Source organism: Eurosta solidaginis, chromosome 1 (assembly GCF_040869045.1).
Source record: "Eurosta solidaginis isolate ZX-2024a chromosome 1, ASM4086904v1, whole genome shotgun sequence".
Classification (NCBI taxonomy): domain Eukaryota; kingdom Metazoa; phylum Arthropoda; class Insecta; order Diptera; family Tephritidae; genus Eurosta; species Eurosta solidaginis.
This window is the reverse complement of record NC_090319.1, coordinates 209,816,490-209,839,463: the sequence shown is the minus strand read 5'-3', so window position 1 is coordinate 209,839,463 and position 22,974 is coordinate 209,816,490. Positions and strand designations below refer to the sequence as shown.

The following is a 22,974-nucleotide window of genomic DNA, read 5'->3' as shown; positions in this document are numbered from 1 at the left end:
TCGCGGTATTATAAAACGCAGCCAATTTCTGATAAGTTTGGCGATTGGCTTCGCCACACCTTGGTGTTTATTTAACAATTTAGGTTCATTTTACAAAATTGAATTCCCTTTGGACACGTTCGTACAGTTGAGTGTAAAATTTATTATATCATATTTTTTCTGTTAGTGACGTGGGCCGCAGTTGCATTTGACATGCGCGTTGCCAACTGCCAGCGCCTGTCAAATGCAACTAAAGCTCCACGCAAATACCTTATCTTATATTACGGATGTGAGGGTTTACTTTATCCTTACACTGATAATATTCATATCATCGGCCTAAACACCCGCGCCGTTAGTTCTGCTTACTACAAACTGGAAAAAGAAGTGATAAAGATTGGTTTGATGGTGAATGACGACAAAACGAAGTACCTGCTGTCATCGAGCAAAGAGTCAGCGCAGATGCGCCTTGGCAACCACGCTACTGTTGGCAGCCAAAATTTGTAAATACTTCGTTTATTTGGGAACCAGCATCAACAATAACAACAACATAACCTCTGAAATCTAGCGAAGAATGACTCTTGCCAATAAATGCTACTTTGGACTAGGTAGGCAATTGAAAAGTAAAGTCCTCTCTCGGCAAACGAAAATCATACTCTACAAGTCACTTATCGTATCCGTCCTGCTATATGGTGCAGAAGCATGGACCATGACAGCATCAGATGAAGCGGCTCTGGGAGTGTTCGAAAGAAAAGTTCTTCCAAAAATGTATGGACCTCTACGCGTTGACGATGGCGAGTACCGAAGAAGATTTAACGATGAACTGTACGCAGAGCTCGCAGACATCAACATAGTCCAGCGAATTAAAAAGCAGCGGCTGCATTAGCTAGGCCATGTTATGCGAATGAAAGATGACGCTCCGGCCAAGAAAGTGTTTCTATCGGAACCAGCCTATGGAAGCAGAGGTAGAGGGCGGCCCTCACTCCGCTGGAAGGACCAGGTGGAAAACGATTTAAACTCCCTTGGTGTGACCAATTAGCGCCGGTTGGCAAAGAAAAGAAGCGACTGGCACGCTTTGTTGGACGGTTATAACCGTTTAAACGGTTTAGCGCCTATTAAGTAAGTAATTTAACCACTACTACAGAGGAGAAAATTAATTTAAAGACGACATTAAAGGCTTTCAGAGTCAATCAATTAAAATGTAGTAAATAAAAATTTTTATTTTATTTGTAAATCGAAAAGCATTTAATTTTTTTGTTGGGGATAACTCAGAACCAAAGATGGGGGAAAGAAATTTTGAATAGGAAATAAAAAAAGTGCGTGTACTTAATCTACATCTAAATAGTTACATATCTACCATAACATCATAACAACATAAAGAACTCAATTTTAACTCTCTTGACAGATGCAGGAACAGATATATTTATATTAGACTGGGTCGATTTATTAATCGATATCGCGCCATAGATTTTTCGATAGGATTTGGGCTCAGGAAAAAAAGTTCAACTACGCATACCCAAAAAAATAATTTTCGAGCCTGCAAAAAAAAATGACGAAAGGGTAAATTTTTCGACCAAAACACTCACCAAAACACAAAAAATATTTTTTTCACAAAACTGTTATCGCTAACGTTTTTACAACAGTTTTTTGAAGAAAAAAAATATTTCTTGGGTTTTGGGGAATGTTTTGGTCGAAAAATTTACCCTTTCGTCATTTTTTTTTTTGCAGACTCGAAAATTATTTTATTGGGTATGCGTAGTGGAACTTCTTTTCCTGAGCCCAAATCCTATCGAAAAATCGATGGCGCGATATCGGTTAATTTTCGTCCATACAAATCGACCCAGGTTAATGTATATATTATTAAAAAGAACCAAATTGATAGTAATATCACAATTAATAACGCTACTCGACAAAAAAAAATCTCCAAAAATAAAATAGGCCTTTCCTAAAGTAATATTTTCTCCTGATTCCGAATATGACTTCCTTTTTCCTGGGGCAGATCTAGTTTCCAAGATATCGGCGAAAATATGAAAATTCCCATTTTTGCAGAACACTACTTCATATAGGTAGGGCAAAAATTTGTAGTTTTCATTTTTTCGTTTTAAACTGTTGAATTGTACATTATACTAATTCCCATAAACATTTCTTGCCTTCACCTACTTTCAGTATCTTCAGTAGTTTGGCCACTATGCCAAAAAACGTTGGAAAAATTTTGAGAAAAAAAAGAAATTTTTTTAAAAAATTTCAGATTTAACCACTTTAAAATCGGAAAAATTCTATGGACGAAAAAAAGTTAGTTGGTGTAGGTAATTTAACTATGAAAATTTTAAGCATACCAGTACACCAATCGGACGTGCCGTTGAGACTATAGCCCCGTTAACTTGCAAGCGCCTATCCTAAAATTTTAGTATTACTTTGATAAAATTGGCGAGACATTTCATTTGGTCACACTACCTTAGGGCCTAATAAATTTAAAAAGTCATCAAGTATTTAATTGTCACTACAGTTTGTTGTAAATTTTGTTTTGCAAATTGTAGTGCAAATTTATACATACTATATCGGTAGATGTGTTTACGAAATGGCTTGTTGCAAGAGATTTTAAATGTAAAAATAATTCGGATGATTTTTGCTTAGTTGCGGACATTATATTTTCGGAAACTCAGCTCGGAAAATAACTAGTTCTGTCAAAGATGCATACTTTCATTATTTCGGTTTCCGTGTAAAAAATCTCGACAAATCTAGGACACCTCATTTTATTTGCGCCTCTTGTAGATTAACTTTAATGAGATGGGTATCGGGTAAAGGTCATAACATGAAGTTTGGTGTTCCAATGATGTGGACTGAACCCTTTAACCACGACCAGTGCTATTTTTGCGTGATAGACCTTAAAGACAAAACGAGAAAAAAGAGGAAATTAATAAGTTATCCAAATGTGGCATCAGCTAAAAAACCAAAACTACATGACCATACTTTACCCATACCTAGGCCGCCTATAAGTTTTGAAACCTCTAGCGAAAGTGACTCCGAGGCAGATAATTCAGACAGTGAACAAGAAGGAGAGGTCCCACATCGAGTCTCACAAGCCGAACTTAATGACTTGTCCAGAGATTTGAAATTATCGAAATTTGATAGCGAAGTCCTAGGATCTCGTTTGCAGCAATAGGACAGCCTGGGCCCTTCGACAAGTACTTCCAAATTTTGAAATAGACACAAGACTTTCTCTTCTTTTTTACTAAAAGTGAAAATATTTGCTACTGCATTGTTGTTCAAGGTTTATTTGAAGCACTAAAATTAGAAAATAAAGTGGATGATTGGCGCTTGTTTATAGACAGTTCAAAGCATAATTTAAAAGCAGCAATACCAGTGGGACATTCTGCGAATACTAAAGAAACTTATTTAAGCATATCCAATTTACTTGAGGTCATTCAATATAAGCAGTTTAATTGGAAAATTTGTGCGGACTTAAAGGTAAGCAGTTTCGGTGGTACACGCTCATTCCATTTTTTCTCTTGAAAAATTAGTTTTGCTAAAGGCCAATGCTGAATACGGATATCTTATATAACATTGCTAATGGAGGCCTTTTTGTCATATTTATTTGTGCAAAAACGTTAACTTTAATATTTGCTTACATGTGTTTGCAGAATGCTAACTTGAATAAAAACAAAATTAGTAGCATTTGTATTTTCTAACTACTGTACAAATGAATTTATTTCAATTTACTCTTCAATTTACTTTAAAAGGGAATAATAGTAAATTTTATAAAAATTCAATGAAAGTAGTCCCAAGCAACGATTACAGTGACAGTAAATTTAAATTTTTTAAATTTACGTAATCGTTAACACTGCGATTAGGATTACTATAATCGTAATCGTCTTGTAATCGTAATCCTTATAGCCCAGCTCTGCTTCTATCCTTGCTACGAAGATTGTAGTGATGGGTTGCAGTGGGCAGTTGATGTGGCTGAGCAGCGTTGCTGACAGAAAGTGGAGGTACTCGTAAACGTGAACGTCGGGACATCCTTGGACGAAAGCAGCAGGGAGAAAAACAAATTTGATAAAATATCGGGATAGACGAATATTGAATTTGAACGTCACATACTGACCGTCTTAAATAAATTATGTTCCGGTAAATGCAGCAAAACTACTTCGAACTGATGTTAATCGGATGCAGAGTGGGACAGTTGCTAGCCACACTTGTGCCAACAGTTAAGTCTGTGTATTTAAATTATCTAATCAAAAGCAGCGACCATTTCTAAACCACCAATTAAGAAGGGGCAATTGCCACTTTGTACAACATTACAGTGTTAACATTGTCAGTTAAAAGCACTGCCAAGGGATAGAAGTAGAACCATTTCAGTCTTTAATGTCATATTTTTGAGCTTCTTCAGCACTAGTACGATTTGCTGCCAGATTAAAATTGACACTGCACCCGCGGCTTTGAATTCAGTATATTGCTATTATTATCATTATTATTTCTTTCCGACAAAAACAATCATTGTTCACTTACCTTTGAGAAAGTATAAATAGAAGATGTGTTGGTTAAGGCATTTATTACAAAGCTATGCATTAAATCACTTCTACTTCCTTGGCCTGTAATTTTACACCACAAGGCTATAACATCGCACAGTTTAATTCTCACGCGCCTGAAATACAAAATTATTTAATGAAATATCATTTTCATGAAAAGCGCGATTTATGCAGAAAGGAAATAAAACAGCTAGTTTAATATTTTTAAGTCAGCGTCAGGTAGAAGTTTAAGTACAACTTGTAACAGGATTCAAGGTTAGATTCGAGCGAAAGGCCAGAACAATAATTTTTATGATAATATTTTTTCAATTTTTCTATTATTGAAAAATTATTTTATTTTTTTCTTTGGAATAGAAAGTAGACAATGCATTGACGCTTGATTGTGACATAGTTTTGTGCTGCTCGCTTTGGAGCTCTCAATTGTGTGGCGTAAAGTTCTATAAAGTAAAGTAAAGTTCTAAATAAGAAAACTCCTCTACCCGAATCTGAAAAATTTATAAAATCGCGTGCGATGGTAAAAGCAACGAGCGAAGTAACATCATTTACGTAGGGACAACCACAGCCCAGTTAAAAACTAGACTAGACGCATCATAAATCGGACGAAAACAATGTCAATGAATTTCACATATTCAAAAAAGCAAAATACATAGAACTGCACAAATAACACTGCTTTACAGCCAAATTGCACCAGAGACGCCATTATGAAATTCCTATGTAAAATCACCCCCTGATTCCGAAAATCAAGGTTATTTTTAATTCTATGGTAACGTTTTTGAGATATTTACAAATAACCGTTTATTAAAAAAAATTGGGTCCACTTAATCATATATATCTCAAGAACGCATTGAGCAATTCCAATACGGTTTGAAGCTTTTAAAAGGTAATGCCATAAACTGTGAATACAACACTTTTTGCTAGGCCCTGCAGATTCAAAGATAACGGACAATCATTACGGATTTTTAAAATTTTTTTTGTAAAAATATAAAAAAAATTTGTACTTTGCAGATTTTTTTCTCTCTAAGTTCCGTTTTATTACAAAAAAAATAAGCTTACATTCAACAAAATCGATGGACTAATACAAAAGTTATAAGCATTCAAATAAATATATCCATATAGTAAGACTTAAGTACCCTACAAATAATAGCATATTGTGACGAATATTACCATCTCTAAGGTTATTAAATAAAGGCACAACAACATTTAAGCAAGCTATATAAATACATTAATCATCATGTACACACATACATACAAGCAGCAGAGAGATACCCACAAACGCATGTCATCATCAGCTACTACTTCGCTCACATATACACGCATATGGTTACACACTACAAATACACGCGCGTATGGCTGATGACCAGGTAGAGGATTCTAGTAGAAGAAACGTCTAGACATTTGGGCAGAGAGTACAAAAGCAGCAGAAGCTGAGTAGTCCGTAATCAGTTTGAAGCACGCTATTGGTTGCGAAGTACAAGTGTTATTGTGAAGTACTATCAAAGTAGTCTAATAAAGGCCATTTGTTGCATTATTGAATATTGGAGTTATTTGTTCAACAGTTTAGCGATGCGAACGTTAGTAGAAGGTGTAAAATAAGCGGAATTTGCATAAATTCGTTACAATATGTACATATGATTCTGTGTTAACTCTATGGTCTTATTTTATAATTGAAAAAGTTATGTGTCTTGTTTTGACGCTTATTTAGATTAGGATCGGTTTCTCTTATGAGAAACCAACAGTAGTCACCCATCATAGCGACATCCCAGAATCCTTGATACCGACTTTCAATCATTTTCATTTGCTGGTGAAACATTTCGCCATGCTTGTCACTTTCGTCGCCAAGATTTTGCGGGAAAAAATTTATATGGAATTGTAGAAAATGAATTTTTAAAGACATATTTACTCCTGAAAGAAAATAAAAAAGTAAATTAGATAAATACATAAGTGACACATTAGTATATAATTATCTTAGGCTGGATTTATCTTTCAATTCAGAACAAATTTTTTGTTTACATTTTTCTCGTTCTTGTTTGTTCCGAACTGGACGATGAATGCAGATTTAGGGCTATATATTCTCATGTAAATTTAAAAATGTTCATACAAATTTTTTGTTTATCAGACAGATAGGTTTTAAAGTTAATCTCTGGAGAGATTGTCTTCAAATGATGAAAAGCTTCGCCTTCTTTGTCCAAAGCCTTGACAAAGTTTTTGATAAGGCCGAGCTTGATGTGGAGCGGAGGTAGAATTATTTTTTCCTTCTTTATAAGTGGGGAGTATTTTATGTTATCCACCCCAACTTGAAACTCCATTCGTTCTGGCCAATCCTTTATGATGCAGTGGTCTTGACGAGCCCGGTTGTCCCATTTGCATAGAAAGCAACAGTATTTTGTGTATCCACTTTGTAGACCACATAGCATTCCAACGACTTTAAGATCGGCACATATTTTCTAATCATGTTCTTGGCGTTTGATTAATTTCAGCAATTTTTTCATTATCTCATACGTTTCCTTCGTATTTACTGCATGCGCGATCGGGATAGATGGATTTTGGTTGCTTATATGCAATAATACGGCCTTTAAACTTAATTTATTGCTATCTATGAACAATCGCCACTTTTTTGAATCATATGGTCCACCAAACTGTTTGAATATACCAGCAATGTCTTTGCAGTAACAAACACTGTCTTCCTTCGTATAGTACTTGGAAAATTTTTCGTGACGAGTTCTATAATATGTTACCTTAACAATGGATGAAACAAATACGAGAGGCGTGTAGTTCGGCCTTTTCCTTTGACAATTCCAAATCCTTTATCCAGTCATTGAGTAGTGCTTGTGGCAGAGAGTTTCTTTCGTTTTCCGTTTGAAATCTACAACATGATGCCGCTTAATCAGATACTGCTGTTGACAATGAAACTGGAGCCGGAACTAAAGTTAAATTTGATTCTGGCCTTGTAGCTTCCGTTGAATTTAGTTCTGGTAATGACACTGTAGATACACTCGCATAGGTTACTTTTCTTGACTTTCCAAACCCAAGTACTTTTGTACTACAAATATAGCAGTCCGTTGAATGGCAAGTTGGTTCCCTCCACTTAATTGGTGTAATTAATTTTATATGTCGCCTAAATAGATAGTTTCAGAAATTAGTCAGCTATGCATTAAAAAGGAGCAAATTCCCAAATTTTTACAACGCACCTTTTTGTTCCGGTTTCTGAAAAAATCAATTCGACTCGACATGTGGCGCACACAGTATTCGGTGTCCATGGGTTTTCATTGTTTTTAGGCTCAATTCCAAAATACTTATAGTATGTAACTTTCAAAGGATTTGAAAACACACGTCGCATCCTTTTAACGATAAATTGACCACAGACGAAACAGAACATAAGTATCTGGATCATTTGTACACTCAAACTCTCGCGCCCTTTTATTCATATTATATTTTTAAATAAATGACGGGTTATAAACTGCAATTATAAACTGAACAGTATCCGGCGAGCCTTGCAGATATTATGAAGGAAAAAGGCGAATGTACTATTATTTATACTTAGATCAAGTAAAAATTCAAGTCTAGCTAGACAAAAAGGTTCCCTAGTTCTACAAAGAAAACACTACCTGCCTTGCTCTTGCTTGAAATGTACCTGGGTCCGTATTACGTGTTACGATCCGTGATCGAAACTCATTTTTTAAATCACAATAGCTCTTGGAAGGTGGATCGGATTAATGGCTGATTTGAACCAGCGACAAGTAGTACTCGTTAGATCCATACTTTATTATAGTTAAAAAAAAAAAAGTTTGACAGTTGCATAGTTATTGCTTCAGTCAAATTGGTTTTCAGTCACTGATCGTAACACGTAATACGGCCCTGGGTTTGAGAAAACGACATTAACAGTTTTTTGTATCTAATAACCCTTCGAAAATCTACCTGCTAACCCTGCCAACCATGACTACCCACTTTGAACCACTTTCCCCTGAGATTCCAACACCATCAAAAATTTCGGTTTCAAAAAATTAAAGTTTTTAGGATATTTTTCAGGGTGGAAAAATTTTCCCATAAATATAATGAGTGCGAATGAAAAAACATGAGTGTCTTGCTTAAAAAATCCCAAAAAAGGGAATTAAAAAAAAAAATATTTGACGCGCCATTGACGTTAAAAATCTTTAAAAATTCAAGCGTGATTTCTACAATTTTTTTTAATTTGTGAAGTTTGTGAAAAATACAAACAAAAAAGTGATAAGAGTGATTTTGAAAAGAAGCAAAAGTGAAAAGAAAACTGTTGACGGCCATTTACGATAAGAACTGTCGTATTTATCTTTTTCATTGCCGCCATACATTTTGTATGTACTAAAAAAAATGTGTCTAAACTTAATATATTATGGTGTCCAACATAATATGGAGATGCAACTGCGCGGACGCATCTATATATTATGATGAATACCAAAATAAGTAAATTGTTATGTCTCTGACAAAGATTAGGAGGATTATGTGGTGTCACCATAATAAACAAATGAGCATGCGCTTGTGCATTTATGTATCATGGCGTACACCAAAATCAGTTCAGTGCAATGCCCCTGACAAAGTTCTATAAGATTTTACGTTGTTATCATAAAATATATATATGCATGCGCCTGTACATATATGCATAATAGTGTATGTCAAAACAGGTTTAGTGCAAGGCCCCTGACAAAGTTCAGGAAGATTTTATGGTGTTATCATAAAATATATATATGCATGCGCCTGTACATATATGCATAATAGTGTATGTCAAAACAGGTTCAGTGCAAGGCCCCTGACAAAGTTCAGGAAGATTTTATGGTGTTATCATAAAATATATATATGCATGCGCCTGTACATATATGCATAATAGTGTATGTCAAAACGGGTTCAGTGCAAGACCCCTGACAAAGCTAGGAAGATTTTATGGTATCATCTTAATCTATATATATAAAAGAAAGTGGTGTTAGTTACACTATTTATAACTCAAGAACGGATGAACTGATTTGGCTTAAAATTGGTGGAGGGGTAGCTTAGAACCAGGAGACGGACATAGGATACATTTTATGCCGTTCTGGCTAGGGTCTTGAGATCATGTATTTGGGGGATGTCTTTGTACAATATGGGTATCAAATGGAAGCTGTTTATGTTTATTTTTACACATTACAACTTTACACATACTGAAATTCACCAATATTACAAACTCAATGGGTGAAATAAGTCGAGGGCTTACAAAGTGAGTAGTGGCACCCTCCGTCTCCTCCCGCCATCCGCCCTCTTTTAATTGTTTTTATTAACACGCTTTTATTAGCTTTATCTGTATGTTTCTTTGTAACTCTGCATTCGCACCTGCTGCCTTATTAACATGCTTTTATAATTAGTTTCACCTTATTTGTAATTCCGTCGGGGTCATTTAGTGGCTTTCGATCATTTGGTGACCCTATCAGGTTATCAGCTCATTTAGTTATTATTTTACTCTATTACAAAAATAAAATACGTTAGACAGACAAATTTTGTTTAAACAAATAACCTTATAAGCAGGCTAACGTGAATAGACATATGTTTAATTTTCTCTTTGCGGACGGAGCCGCGGGCAAAGGCTAGTAAAATATATACAGCCCCATTTTAAACGAAAATTCCGTGCGAGTTTTCTCCCTTCTCCCATTCCTCGTATTCTAAATAAAAATTCCTTGTGAGTTTTTTCACTTCTCCCTTTCCTCCTATTCTGAACAATGTTCGAAAAAGCGGAAACCGGTTATGGGAGAAAAGTAGGTATTATGAATGTGAGGGAGAGGGGGATTTCTCTGCCATTTCATAGGAGTTTTTTCACTTGTTAAATTAAAGGGAATGCATCAAAATAGTTAAAGGAAATTGGTTATTTTAAGAAAGAACACTTATTTGTACAAATTTGTGCTAAAAATGTATTTATATTCTACCACAATATTCTCACTTCTAATACAACAACAACTACAACCACAATATTCTTTATTTTAAGTTGAAAAGTATATCATAAGCAACGGTAGAGCTTTTGGTATACAAATTTGATGCAGCCATCCAGAAATTGCGCAAGGATTTTTTAGTAAGGCTTAAATAGATTTTGGCATATGATGAAGGACGAATTCAACTCAACTTGGCCGCCAGCAAATTGATTTGCTGAATGAAAGCAGGCAACTCCGGCAGATTTGTGTTATGCGGCCGTCTTCTGCTTATGTTCCGCTGTTGATGTTGCTGTGGCACCAATTCATTACTCATTTCAGTGAATACCACATGAAATGCAATAAATACTGTGCAATGTTTATATTTTATTTCTTAATTTCCAACAAATTTGCAACAATAATTAAACTTTTCAATTTTTTAAACAAAATAAGAAATGTGCAACGAAATTTCAATTGACAAAACAGCTGACTTCGAAAATTCGAAATTCCTATTCCCTAATTATTGTTCTCCCTAGGAAAACAGAATTGGAGGAATTTTTCCGCGGGAATAAAAAAATCCGCGAGAACAAAATTCCGCGAGAATATTTAGAATTGGTCTGATATTATTAAGAGATATATATGTAGGTAATTAAAAGACATTTAGTGATCGTAATATACTAATTAAAAATGTTTTATTACTTTATCCTTTTTTAAAAAGGAAAAGCTGATAACTTAAATTTTGTTGCAACAATTGCATAATACATACATTTGTCATAAAGAAAAGAGCAAAATTGGGCTCTCAAGAGATTTTACCAGTGATTCCAACGGTATTGTTTTTTTTTTTTTTTTGGTGCAAATAAAAGCTTTAGGGGTAATTTCACGTCAAAATTTCAAACCATCGTTTTTTAAAATTGAAATATTTTCAAAACTTGTTAACGGATTTTAACATGATTACAACTCTAAAGTAGCTTATAAAAACACCTTCGAATTTATATATATTTATTTAACCACTGAAATCCCCATTTACTAAAAAATTGCAAAAACAATTTAACTTTTTATTTCCAGTGCTTTTGAGGAACACACTGCAGAACACCACAACAGCACAACAACAAAACAGGATAACACCGACAAAAATTCATTTAATTTTTATTATTATTATTAATATCACTACTAGAGAACATTCTCAAATTTAATGAGCAGGGAAAAGGCATATTTTGAGGGATTAAAAGAAAAATTTAGGAAATTAAATGAGTCACCTGGGCAAGATACCGATAATTTACTAGCAACTAGCAGGGGACAATTTCTTTAGATAGAAATGAAGTACCATCAACTAGTGGGGGGAGTGATTTCTTTAGATAGTGATGATTTACCATCAACAAGTCTCATATTTTATCTGCCAATGATGCACCGTGCGCTGGTGAGGAACTTCCTTCCTGTCATGACAGCGATAGTGAATATGATAGCGATAGTGACTATGAGAGGTATTTATTTCAAGATGGTGAACTAAACGAGAGTGTAGAAGAGGTAGGACCCACGGACATGACGGGAAGGGTAAGTTTAGCGTTGAAAGGTTGGGCATTTAGAAATAAAACATCCCAGAGTAGTCTTTCTGATCTTTGGATGGAGCAGGACTTAAGGGATTGCCAGTAGACGCTAGAACAATTCTGGGTACAAGCAGGGAACTAGTAAGTATTAGGTCTTTTTCAGAGCGCGAGTTTTTGTATTTTGGGTTTGAATATAATTTTTACTTTAAAGAATTTGATTTTCTCGAAAGTTTAGAACGAATTTCAATAGATGTGGGGATAGATGGGCTTAAAAATTTCAAAAGTCCTAACAGGGTATTATGGTCAATTTTGGGCCACGTCGTAGATTTCCCCAATTCTGAAACATTTATGATAGCTTGTTATTCTGGGATGAATAAGCCCCCAGATGTAAATGATTTTTTTAAAACAATTCTGCGAAGAGATAGGCACTTTAGCTCAGAATGGGGTGAAAGTGGGATCTAGACAATTGCTAAAGGAATTTAGTGTTAGGCTATTTACTTGCGATTCACCAGCTCGGGCATTTATAACTGGGGTAAAGGGTCGTACAGCAAAAAATAGCTGCCCGAAATGCTTGCGAATGGGACAACACTTAGATCGGGTGTGCCTATCCCAAGAAGTGGGCGAGCTAAGAACAGATGATTCATTTAAAAATAACCTAGATTTGTCATTCCATAAGCAGAGGGAGATTTTGCTAGAATCCGTAAATATTGGCATGGTTTCTCAGTTTCCCTTGGAACCCATGCATTTAGTGGACTTAGGAGTAACTAAAAAACTACTCCAGTTGCTTACTAAAAGAGGGAACGTAACAAGAATGAACGAAAAATTGATGTTTCTGAATAATTACGTTCCCTCTGAGTTTTCTAGACGAAGCCGTGATCTAGACCAATTAAGCAACTGGAAATCGACAGAATACCGGCAGTTTTTATTACATTCTGGCATATTCGATTTGAAAGACTGTATACCGGATAACCTTTATTATCACTTTCTTTTGTTGCATTGCGCTATTCGACTTCTCTCCTGTGAGAAGTCTTGTAAAGTAGAATCTAATGTTGCGAATGAAATCTTAAAGGAGTTTGTTAAATTATTTTGTAATTATTTTGGCGCGAATTTAATTAGTTTCAATGTCCACGGCCTTTTGCCTTTAATCGATTGCGTAAAACAATTTGGCCCGTTAGATTCTTTTTCAGCATATAAATTTGAGAATTATATGCAATACATTAACTTATTCACAATCCGTCTAAGATACTGCAGCAATTGTTTTTAAGAATAGAAGAAAGACGAAATTTTACGGATTGTAGTAAAATTTTTAAAAATGATAAATTTATTATAAATTTTAAGAATGATAGGGACAGTTTCTTCTTAAATAGTACATTGGGTTCTATAAAAATTGTCAACCAACAAAACGAAACTAGTTTGGTAGTTCAAGTTTTAACAAAAGTTGGAAACGCTTTTATAGAGCCTCTTGTGTCCTCATCTGGATTAGGTATTTTAGTAGCTGAACTTATAGATGAGGACATGCACATTATAAACAAAGAAGATTTAGTCCTTAAGTATTATTCTTTACCTGTAGGTCCTAGATTTATTTTTATTCCGTTACTACATAATCACCCTTATCGCGAAGTTCACGCGGAAAAGTGTTCGCCTTCACTTCTTTTGTTCGGGTGAACTTTTTCCGCCTATCGACAATTTCGGGCGAACAAAAGTTTACTTCGAAACAGCTGATGCTCTATTGCGAATTGGCAGTGAACAAATAATTTACTTACAATTGTGTAAATTTTGTAACCAAGCATATATTTCCTTAAAATACAACAAAAATATAAATAAAAAATTAATAAAATAATGTTTAGTATTGCACTTAGGTTGGTATTGCTTGAGCGCGAGGCAAATATATATGTGAAAGCGATTCGGAGGCAATTAAGGGACAGTTCTAACCCTTTGGAGCTAAATGATTCACTGTAAGCTAAAAATTACTATTTTCAGCACTTTTGAATAACAAGTTAATTTTTTTCAATTAGCTTTCGCCAATATTACAGGCTAAAAAAGCTGGCATTCTAATATTTTCTATTTATTCTTACCAACTCCTTGCCACCATTGAAGCAAAAATTTGGAGTTCCACCAATTGTAAAGTTGGGTAAATGTCTTCGTTTATTTCGCATAGGGAAAAAGGGTTGGAAAGGACCATGAAGTGGGTCTTAGGTAATCTTGTTTGGATAATTTGGCCGACTGATACGTTATGAAAAAATAGAATTTACATATTTAGCAATACAGGAATTTCACTTTTTTCCACTCAGCTTCCGATTGTGCATTGTTCGGCCGGGGTGCGTCTCATCCTCGAGGTAGGTGGGCGCACCGGGTCGATCTCAATGAACGGGTTGGGTTTTTGGAATAAAGAAGAAAAATGAAGACGAGAATTTCTCGTTATAATAATCTGTTTTATTGGGTAGAAGTAAAATAAACTGGTTACAATATTACCTGACTGTATTATAGAAAAAACGGCAGAGATCGCTGGCGGCAGATGTGTACGCGTTGGCTGTTAGAATCCAAGAGGCCGGTTGTATAGCAAGCTACAACCGTTGACCCGCAAAATCCTCCGTTTTGGAAGGGAAAGGCACCCACACATCAACCCAGACATGCATATGCATGAGTGCTGACAAAATACACACATACACGTACATGTACATGCATGCACATGCATGTGGCGGTGATGGTGTGGGTGGTTACAAATTAATTCGAGTATCGAGTATCGATTCGCAGGGTTGCATTGGGGGGATCGCAGACAGATGCGGAAAAAGTTAGGCATCCTGCCTAAACATGCCGGCCCCCCTTGCGATACGCAACATCGTTTTCCGCCAATGACCTCCGCTGAAACGAGAAAAATGAATATAAGACTTACACACTAAACTTAATCTAAATGAGGAGTTCGTCTGACGACGCAAAATGGCCGGGAATCCTTTCCGACTTGCTTCGCATGCCACCTGAGCTAAGATGAAAAAATTAGCGGTTATGAACAGTTATAAGTGAATATTTCTTGCCATTGAATTATACATAAATATAGAAATTCAGAATGTAATATGTGTATAGTCGATGGCCAGTAAGGCTGGACGAAGAGGCCGAGGTCTCCGTTCCAGAGTGGCACCATTTTTTGTTATTCTTTGGTTTTTGTCGTTCCGGATGAAGAGGCCGAGGTCTCCATTCCAGATTTGCGGTTTTTTTGTTGGTTGGACGAAGAGGCCGAGGTGTCCGTTCCAGCGTATAACGTGTCGTGTCGCTCTCAGGTCGACTGTGGCATTTTATGGATGTGCCAGGGCGAGTGACCGTGAGGTTGGTTGGGTGATGCGCGTTTTCGCTGCAGCGCATGTATTTCGTCAGTTGTGTATTATATTATTACCCTACAAAACACTTGGTCACAAAACTTACCCACGCCCATGCAAATGTGACTACGAATATAACCTATCACCGTAAAATGACTAGTCAAATGACGTGGAATGACGAGAGCGTTTTTGCAAGGTAGTTAGTGCTGTGATTTCGAGCAGCTTATGCATTTCAACAAAACCAGCAAGATTGCGGTGTGTGGGAGGTTGGAACGGGCGTGATTCCAAGCCACCCGCGCAAAATTACTTGTTTTCGTGATACGCGTGTTGTTTTATTAACAAACGTACGTTAAAATAGAGGAATAAACCGAGTTTAAAACGAAGCGTAGAGGCTGACGAAGGTACGGATTTAATTTTGTGCGATAGCGACAATCGTAATTAAACTCGAAAGTGTACCAACTGCCGGTGCTTGCATGCAGATTGGCGATGCGTTCTCCACGACGCTTTCTATCTGCACGTACCATTCTGAGACTGCATGCAACCCTGTCGTATATTTATTGGTTAGCTGACAGCTGGTATGGTGAATTTGTGGTGTGCGAGTATATATACATATATGTATATGCTTGCCCTTGAAAAAAACTAGGTCACTGGGGCAGTAGCACACTAGGCCGGTAGAAACAGTTGACTTTTTCCCATTTCGGGATTTTGTCGTGTCGGGATTCTTTTATTTCGGGACCCGGATTGTTTTTTGATGTTTGTTGTTGAAAAACAACAAGTCCTGCCCCCCAGCCAGAAAACAGTACCCAAAAAACGGACAAGGTAAAAAAAGACGACAACAAATTTCTTTGTTTAAAAAAAAGTGAAATTTTTGTGCAAGGAGCGGTTTTTTTTTTTTGTTTTGTTTCCGCCTTTTTTTTGAGTTCCTTTGTTGTTGTGTATGACTGGTTGGTACTGCATGAGACGCCCACATGAGTAAAAATACAAAAACGCGTCAGTCCCGATTGTGATGTTTTGCGGTTTTCGGTACTGATTTTGTCTATTTAGTGTTCGGTATCCGCCCTTAGTCCGACAGCACTAATGAGGCTGCCGTTGTTATGTTGCGGGTTGCCATCCAGTTGTTTTCCCGTAACAGGAATTTTCCAGGGTACATTACTGTAGGATTGTGGTGGATAAATTACCCTCACCACATTGTTATTTGGAAAAGGATTTTCAAGCTGGTAAAACGTAAGTATGACAAATTCCTAACGGATTTTTTAATATTTTTTTTTGTTTTTTTTTTTTAATGGGTTTTCTATTTTCTTTCTTTTTTTTTTCAGTATCAAATGGACCCGCGGCAATATATATGTTTGATACTGGAGTCTGCGGAGGGGGATGCGGAACCCATTGAGGTGGTCGCGGACATCCGCTATGCGGAGCGGCGAAGGGGCTCATGGCCATGTTTTGCGCCGGTCGAGGTCCTGCAACATGCAGCGAGGGAGGAGCTGCGGCGCGCCGACACCGGGGTGCTCCGTGCTAGGCGGACGCCCATCGTCGTGAGGGTGCGCGGCAGGGCCACGACATGGTACTCCACATTTTACCGCGGGTGTGAAGGGGTGATGGGTGCGGCGGCCGCACCAGGATCCAGTGCCCCATTGGCAATTTAGTTGCCGTGTGTGCCAGCGGGCACTAAGCTCGTTCTCGTGTCTGATTGCCCATTTGAATGGGCATATGGGCTTTTTCCCGTACCGGTGCGGGAATTGTCTAAGGCGGTATGCGTCTTCGGCTGCGTTATCCCTGCACCGAAAACGGATGCATTAGGGATAGGGGTCTGGGGTTTTCACGAGATGAAATACCTTTTTTTTTTGAATTTTAACATTTGAATTTCGGTTTTATTTGTATTTATGAATGTCGATGTTCTTATTTGGATCGTGGTCTTCCTGGGTAAAGGGAAAGTGATGTGTCTGAACCCTGACAGAGGCGTTGTGAAACGGTCCATTTGGTGGTCGCGTTAGGTAACGTGGCAACTCTGCCGTTTCTCGTTTTCTTGTATGTATCATACATACATACCTACGTTGGTTGAGCATTCCAGTATAGAGAATGAAGCAGAAAAAAAAATGAATCGAAAGATTTGTTTTACCGTTTCGCTTCAATTCATGTGAAATTTACGCGTGGCTGAACAAAAGGGTAAGTAGTGAAACATTTTGCAATTATTTTATTTCAGTAATTTTTATTGTTATTTTTTATGTTATTTCAGATTTTTAATGCATTTTCTTTTATTTTCAAGTGACTGGTGATGGAGATCCCAGAAAAAAACGTGTGCTGGGTAAGTATGCCAGTATCGTTCCTTTTTGATAATTTTATAAATTGGCTAATTTCTTATTTTTATTCTTTTGTTTCATTTCAGCCCACAGATTTAAAGGATATGATTGATCTTTGGAACCGGTAGTAGCCGGTAAAGCAGAATATACCGAGAGTATGGGAAAGAACCTTTGCTATCGCACACAATTGCTTTCATTCAGCGATAGTAAAAATATCAGATTAAAACAGGCTGAGGTAGAACCTCAGAGAAACATTGGCACCAAGATGGCATCCAGACGCCACCTCGTACACATATGCCCAGTATTGGGATTTGTGTACACCCTCTGAGTAAGCCTGGGCAAATTTACAGTCATGATTCAGTGCGGTGATGGCGCATTGTGACATTGGATGTAATGTGGTTGGACCAAGCGACGACTGACTAGGAAAAAGAACAAACCGCTTTTGTGTTATTAGCGGCCACTATCATAGTGTACCTATACAAGTGTGTCGACAATATTTTAGTCTTCGTTGGGACAAACTAATGACTGCTCCGAAATGCTCATAATCTGCTGTAGAATTTCACCAATATCCTTTTGCTTACGCACCTCATTTTCATTCCCAGCGTTTTGGACATCATCCTGATCTGGCATACCGTACGCCTGCGGGGCCATCATACCACCCGCATGTGCCATCATACGGTTGGGGTCTTCCATGATGTTAAAAGTGACTACTTATAAATCCCGAATCTAAAACACACTGTATTCCTAAATTTACTGTGAAAAATTAAACAAGAACACACACCACATGTGATATGACCCTTTCCTGTGAGCATGGCTGCCTAAAAGCCCATAAGGTTGTATTGTCCGCGTGCTCGTCATATTTACAAAAACGTTTTTTCGAAAATCCCTGCAAGCATCCAACCATCATACAACCTGGCGACATAATATTTACAGATCTAAGACCATAATTGATTTTGTTTATCGTGGCGAATATTGATGTCACTGACTCTGAATTGCAGGGTTTGTTACGTACTGTCGAGCGCTTGGAAATAAACCGACTTTGTGACACTGCAGAAAATACAAACGATTTGAACGACGCCGCTACTGCAGCAATCAAAGTATCTATTAGAAAAGATGCAACAAGCCGGAGTCGGTAATGTCATCAACACTACTGTGCCGGTCGGTCAGACATCGCCTGGTATTCAATAACAACAGCGAGCCGATTAGAGTGCGGAAGAGTTTCACTATCAGCAAGAAGCGCGCTCAATAGAAGCACACACATAGTGGTGGGTTTGAGATCTCAAAGAAGATATGGCGACTTTACCTGTTTCTATTGGTTTTGCATTTTTTCAGGTTTGTTCTAAGCATAAGTTTATATATATATACAAGGATATGATGCGGAAGCAGTCCATCCGAAAACGCAACCCCACCGCCGCACACTCTTGCATCCGAGGAATATAGGTGCGCCTTATTTTGTTAAAGGCGATATATTTGGAAATATGACTGCAGATGATTACGGCACAAATCTGTTACAGCCCATTGACGGCGAAGGTGCTGAGGGACGTCCAGTGGTGGTATCAGCTCGCGAAAGCTGCTGCAACGATTTTTTAGCCTAATGGCTGTAGTACATTGGCCGGGGACCGCATACCCTTGAATCGCGCGTTGAAAGATTACAGAATAGGAGAACGTCGTGACAAGAAATATGTCATCACCGAAGTGTCCACAACACGGGAATTATAGCCTTCCATAATGAGGCGTGGTCGGTATTGTTGCGCACAATTATTTGGGCTGAACCAGGCACAAATGGTCAACACGCTTTTTACCAACTAATTCCTCCGGGTACAAGATTAATACCATGCGATTTTATTGCACCAGCCCAAACACATAACCCCATCGGTGGTGGTGCTCATCATCAAATTTTACTAGCCAACCTTTTAACGCAAACAGGGGCGTTAATGCAAAGGTTAAGACACGTAAGTAGTTTCCTATTTTTATACAGTGCTAAATGAAAATTGAGTATTTGTTTCCATGTAGGTTGACGAGGCGGTGCAGCAGCATAATGACCGGCGCCTCGCCGGCTTCTGAGATGGGGGAGCATAATAAAACGAGCTTCAGGGTTACACGCTTTCAGCCTGATGAGAGGTTAACTGGAAGGAATTAGGATATATACCATATATTGCCTGTAAGTCACTTTAAATGTCTCACTTATGTTTCTAGTAGATTTAGCGTGTTATGTTTGTATCGATATATATTTTCGTGAATATAATGGCTTGCCGTTCCTAAAAGAAAACGCCGGTTGCGATAGAGTAACTTTTTGTTGTTAAGTTCTGAATTTCGATTTGCGAGAGTCCCCTGGTAGGTACAGATAGGAAAGTAGATGCCAATGATGACATGATACGAAACATTCATTCTCTCTCAATTCGTTTCCAGGAATGGGTCTTAAAGTTCATTCAATTGTAAACATTGGTTCATTCGATTGTAAACAAACTTCATTCGTTTCCAAGAATGGGTCTTGAAGAGCAGAGTTGCGTAAACCGCGCAAAAAAAATTCCAAGAAAATCGGTGCGTTTTCGTTATTTTTCATTTCAAGTGTATTCAACTACATAAGCGGATCAAAAATTTGTAAAAAAGGTACAAGAAATAACAGAATTAAATGAGCTGTTATATTAACGCACGAAAAGAGATAAGTACATTTTATCTTAGCTATCAAAAAATTAAATTTCACGTGTTGTCACGGAAAAATTTTTAACGGGTAAAATAAGCTTTTTTTTGTATTTGTGATCCTGAAAAAATTCGAGTTTTTTGATATCCCATTTGACAATCTTGAGTAAGTTTTCGGTGAAAATCATAAATTAAACCTTTGCCATGTAAAATACCCCAAAGTTATTCCGAAATGCCCAAATTTGATTTTGAGGATGATGGCATCTATGGTCAATGTTATAAAAAAATGCACATTTTCACGCGCTCTCAGAGAGCGAGAAGTTTCATATCATGTCATCATTGGTAGATGCTTCGATGCTAAGAGCAAACATTATGTGTAGGTTGGTAGGTAGTTGATAGTACACAACCAAAATAACTAATAGTGTGAGTCGCCATGGCGCAAGGCATGCGAATGTATGTGACAATTATCTCAATAAACCAATAATATGAAAGGTACATGACCCAACCCTGATCACAGAGTGGTGTAGCTATTATCGACTTGGAGCCTAGTGTATTGACTAATCTCATTGAAGGACGAAGGCGTGTATCAATGTTCTGAATTCGCAAAGCGTTTCGCTAGCTCAAAAAATCTTTGAGGTTGACGACATTCTTCACGCGAAAGCGACCGCCTATGGGGGGGATCGACGCCATATGACCATGTAAGATAGTGTCGTACGGCACTGCGACTTCGTTTTAGTGAGTTTGCACTCAGCATTTAGGTATTTGAGTTTCCCTATGATGATCAAAAACTGAATCTGGTTATTCAATCACCGTTGGATTCATAGACGAATCAAATGTGTCTACCTTTGGTGATCCAAATGGATAATCGTTTTTAAATCGCTTTTCTATACTCGTTGACGGAAGAAGAATTTTATACTCATTAAAATTTTTGGGGGGGGGGGGGGGGGGGGTGTATTTGTACTCTGTGGCAGATAGTGGATCTGTGTTAGGATTATCATGGCCTCATTTGCGATGAACGAAAGCTGGGTTATGGGGTTTTTTGGCCGAGTGCGTAGGTGTTCTGTGATCCTCGCTCTAGGTGAGCGAGTGAACTTGGGTTGATTTACTGGGGATTAAGAAAGATAATGGGCTGACAGCCTTTAGGTTCTGTGGCAGATCGGTTCGCCCTTCTGCGGTAGGCTTTTATGGTGTCCTCGTTATGGGATAACGAGTGAATGGGGTGGTTTCTGGTGTCCTCGCTCGGGGCGAGCGAGTGAACTTGGGGATCTTCTGGTGTCCTCGCTCTGGGGAGTGAGTGAATTTGGGTGTTTTCTGGTGTCCTCGCTCTGGGGAGTGAGTGAATCTGGGTGTTTTCTGGTGTCCTCGCTCTGGGTGAGCGAGTGAATTTGGGTTCGTTTTGGGTCTCGATAGGAAGGTGGAGTTCGGAAGGGGGTGAGGGAGAGGAACGGAGGGATTGTTATGAGGAGCTATTGGCCTTCTCGCAGTCCATCTCCTCCGTTGGAAGGAGGATCAGTTTGACCAAAGGTCGTCTGACTTGACCCTTCTCTGTTATGAGGTCGACTACGCGAACTCGGTTATCTTCGCCGGGGTGTACGTTGACGACTCTACCTAACCTCCATTCGTTGGGAAATAAGTTGTCCTCTTTGAGGACGGCGAGATCTCCCACTTGTATGTTTTCTTTGGGATGCTTCCACTTCACTCGTTTTTGAAGTTCGGATAGATATTCCACCTTCCATCGCTTGCAGAAAGTATGATGGAGGGCTTTGAGTTTCTGCCACCGATTTATCATCGAGGCAGAGCTTTCACTAGCATCTGGTTCTGGCGGAGCCAGTAGGTGGCTGCCCGTTAGGAAATGTCCTGGGGTTAGTGGTTCCAGATCCGTTGGGTCATTCGACCCTGGACTGAGTGGGCGCGAGTTGAGGCACGCCTCAATCCTGCACAAAAGGGTTTGGAACTCCTCCATGGTGTACTTATGGGGAGACGCGATCTTTTTGAAGTGGCTTTTGAAGCTCTTCACTCCCGCCTCCCACAAGCCGCCCATATGTGGAGCAGCGGCGGGAATAAAATGCCAGCTTAATGCTTGATGATTGTACTTTGAGACTGTTTTGTCTCGGCTTTCTGCCAGGAAGGCTTTAAACTCGGATCGTAAAGATCTTGACGCTCCGACAAAGTTTGTACCATTGTCGGAGTAGATGTTTTTCGGACATCCTCTTCTCGCGATGAAACGAGCAAAGGCTGCGAGAAAGCATGGAGTACTAAGGTCACTAGTGGCTTCTAAGTGGATGGCCTTAGTGGAGAAACAGACAAAAAGGCATACGTAGCCTTTTGACAGTCGACATCCCCTACTGCGGTAGCTTTTGACGTCGAAAGGCCCCGCAAAGTCTACCCCGGTATTGGTGAACGCGCGGGTAAAAGTAGTCCGTTCGCAGGGAAGGGTACCCATAAGTTGGGACTGCGCCTGTTTTCGGTGAATAGTGCAGGTTTTGCAATTATGAATGGTTGCCCTAATCATGGTTTTGATGTTAGGTATCCAGTATTGGGTGCGTATCAGACGTAACATGAGTTGGTTTTCCCCATGCAGACTTTGTTGATGAAACATTAGGACTGTAAGACGGGATAAACGGCAGTTGTATGGGAGGAGGATTGGGTGGCGTTCAGTAAAAGCTAAGTCCTTTGACGCCCCGAGTCGCCCTCCTACCCGAATGATGCCATGTTGGTCTAGGTAGGGATTAAGTGAGAGTATTGCACTTTTCCCTGCAATTGGTTTTCCGGCCTTTAGA

General features: G+C 38.3%; 1 protein-coding gene across 1 annotated transcript in view; it reads right to left on the bottom strand.

Moving 5' to 3' along the window:
- Positions 1-22,974, bottom strand: part of LOC137239628 (uncharacterized) — a 548,208-nt gene that overhangs the window by 306,143 nt on the left and 219,091 nt on the right. Inside the window, exon 6 of the mRNA XM_067765157.1 lies at positions 4,483-4,618. Coding sequence (XP_067621258.1) covers positions 4,483-4,618 — 136 coding nt within the window. The remainder of the gene's footprint in view (positions 1-4,482; positions 4,619-22,974) is intronic.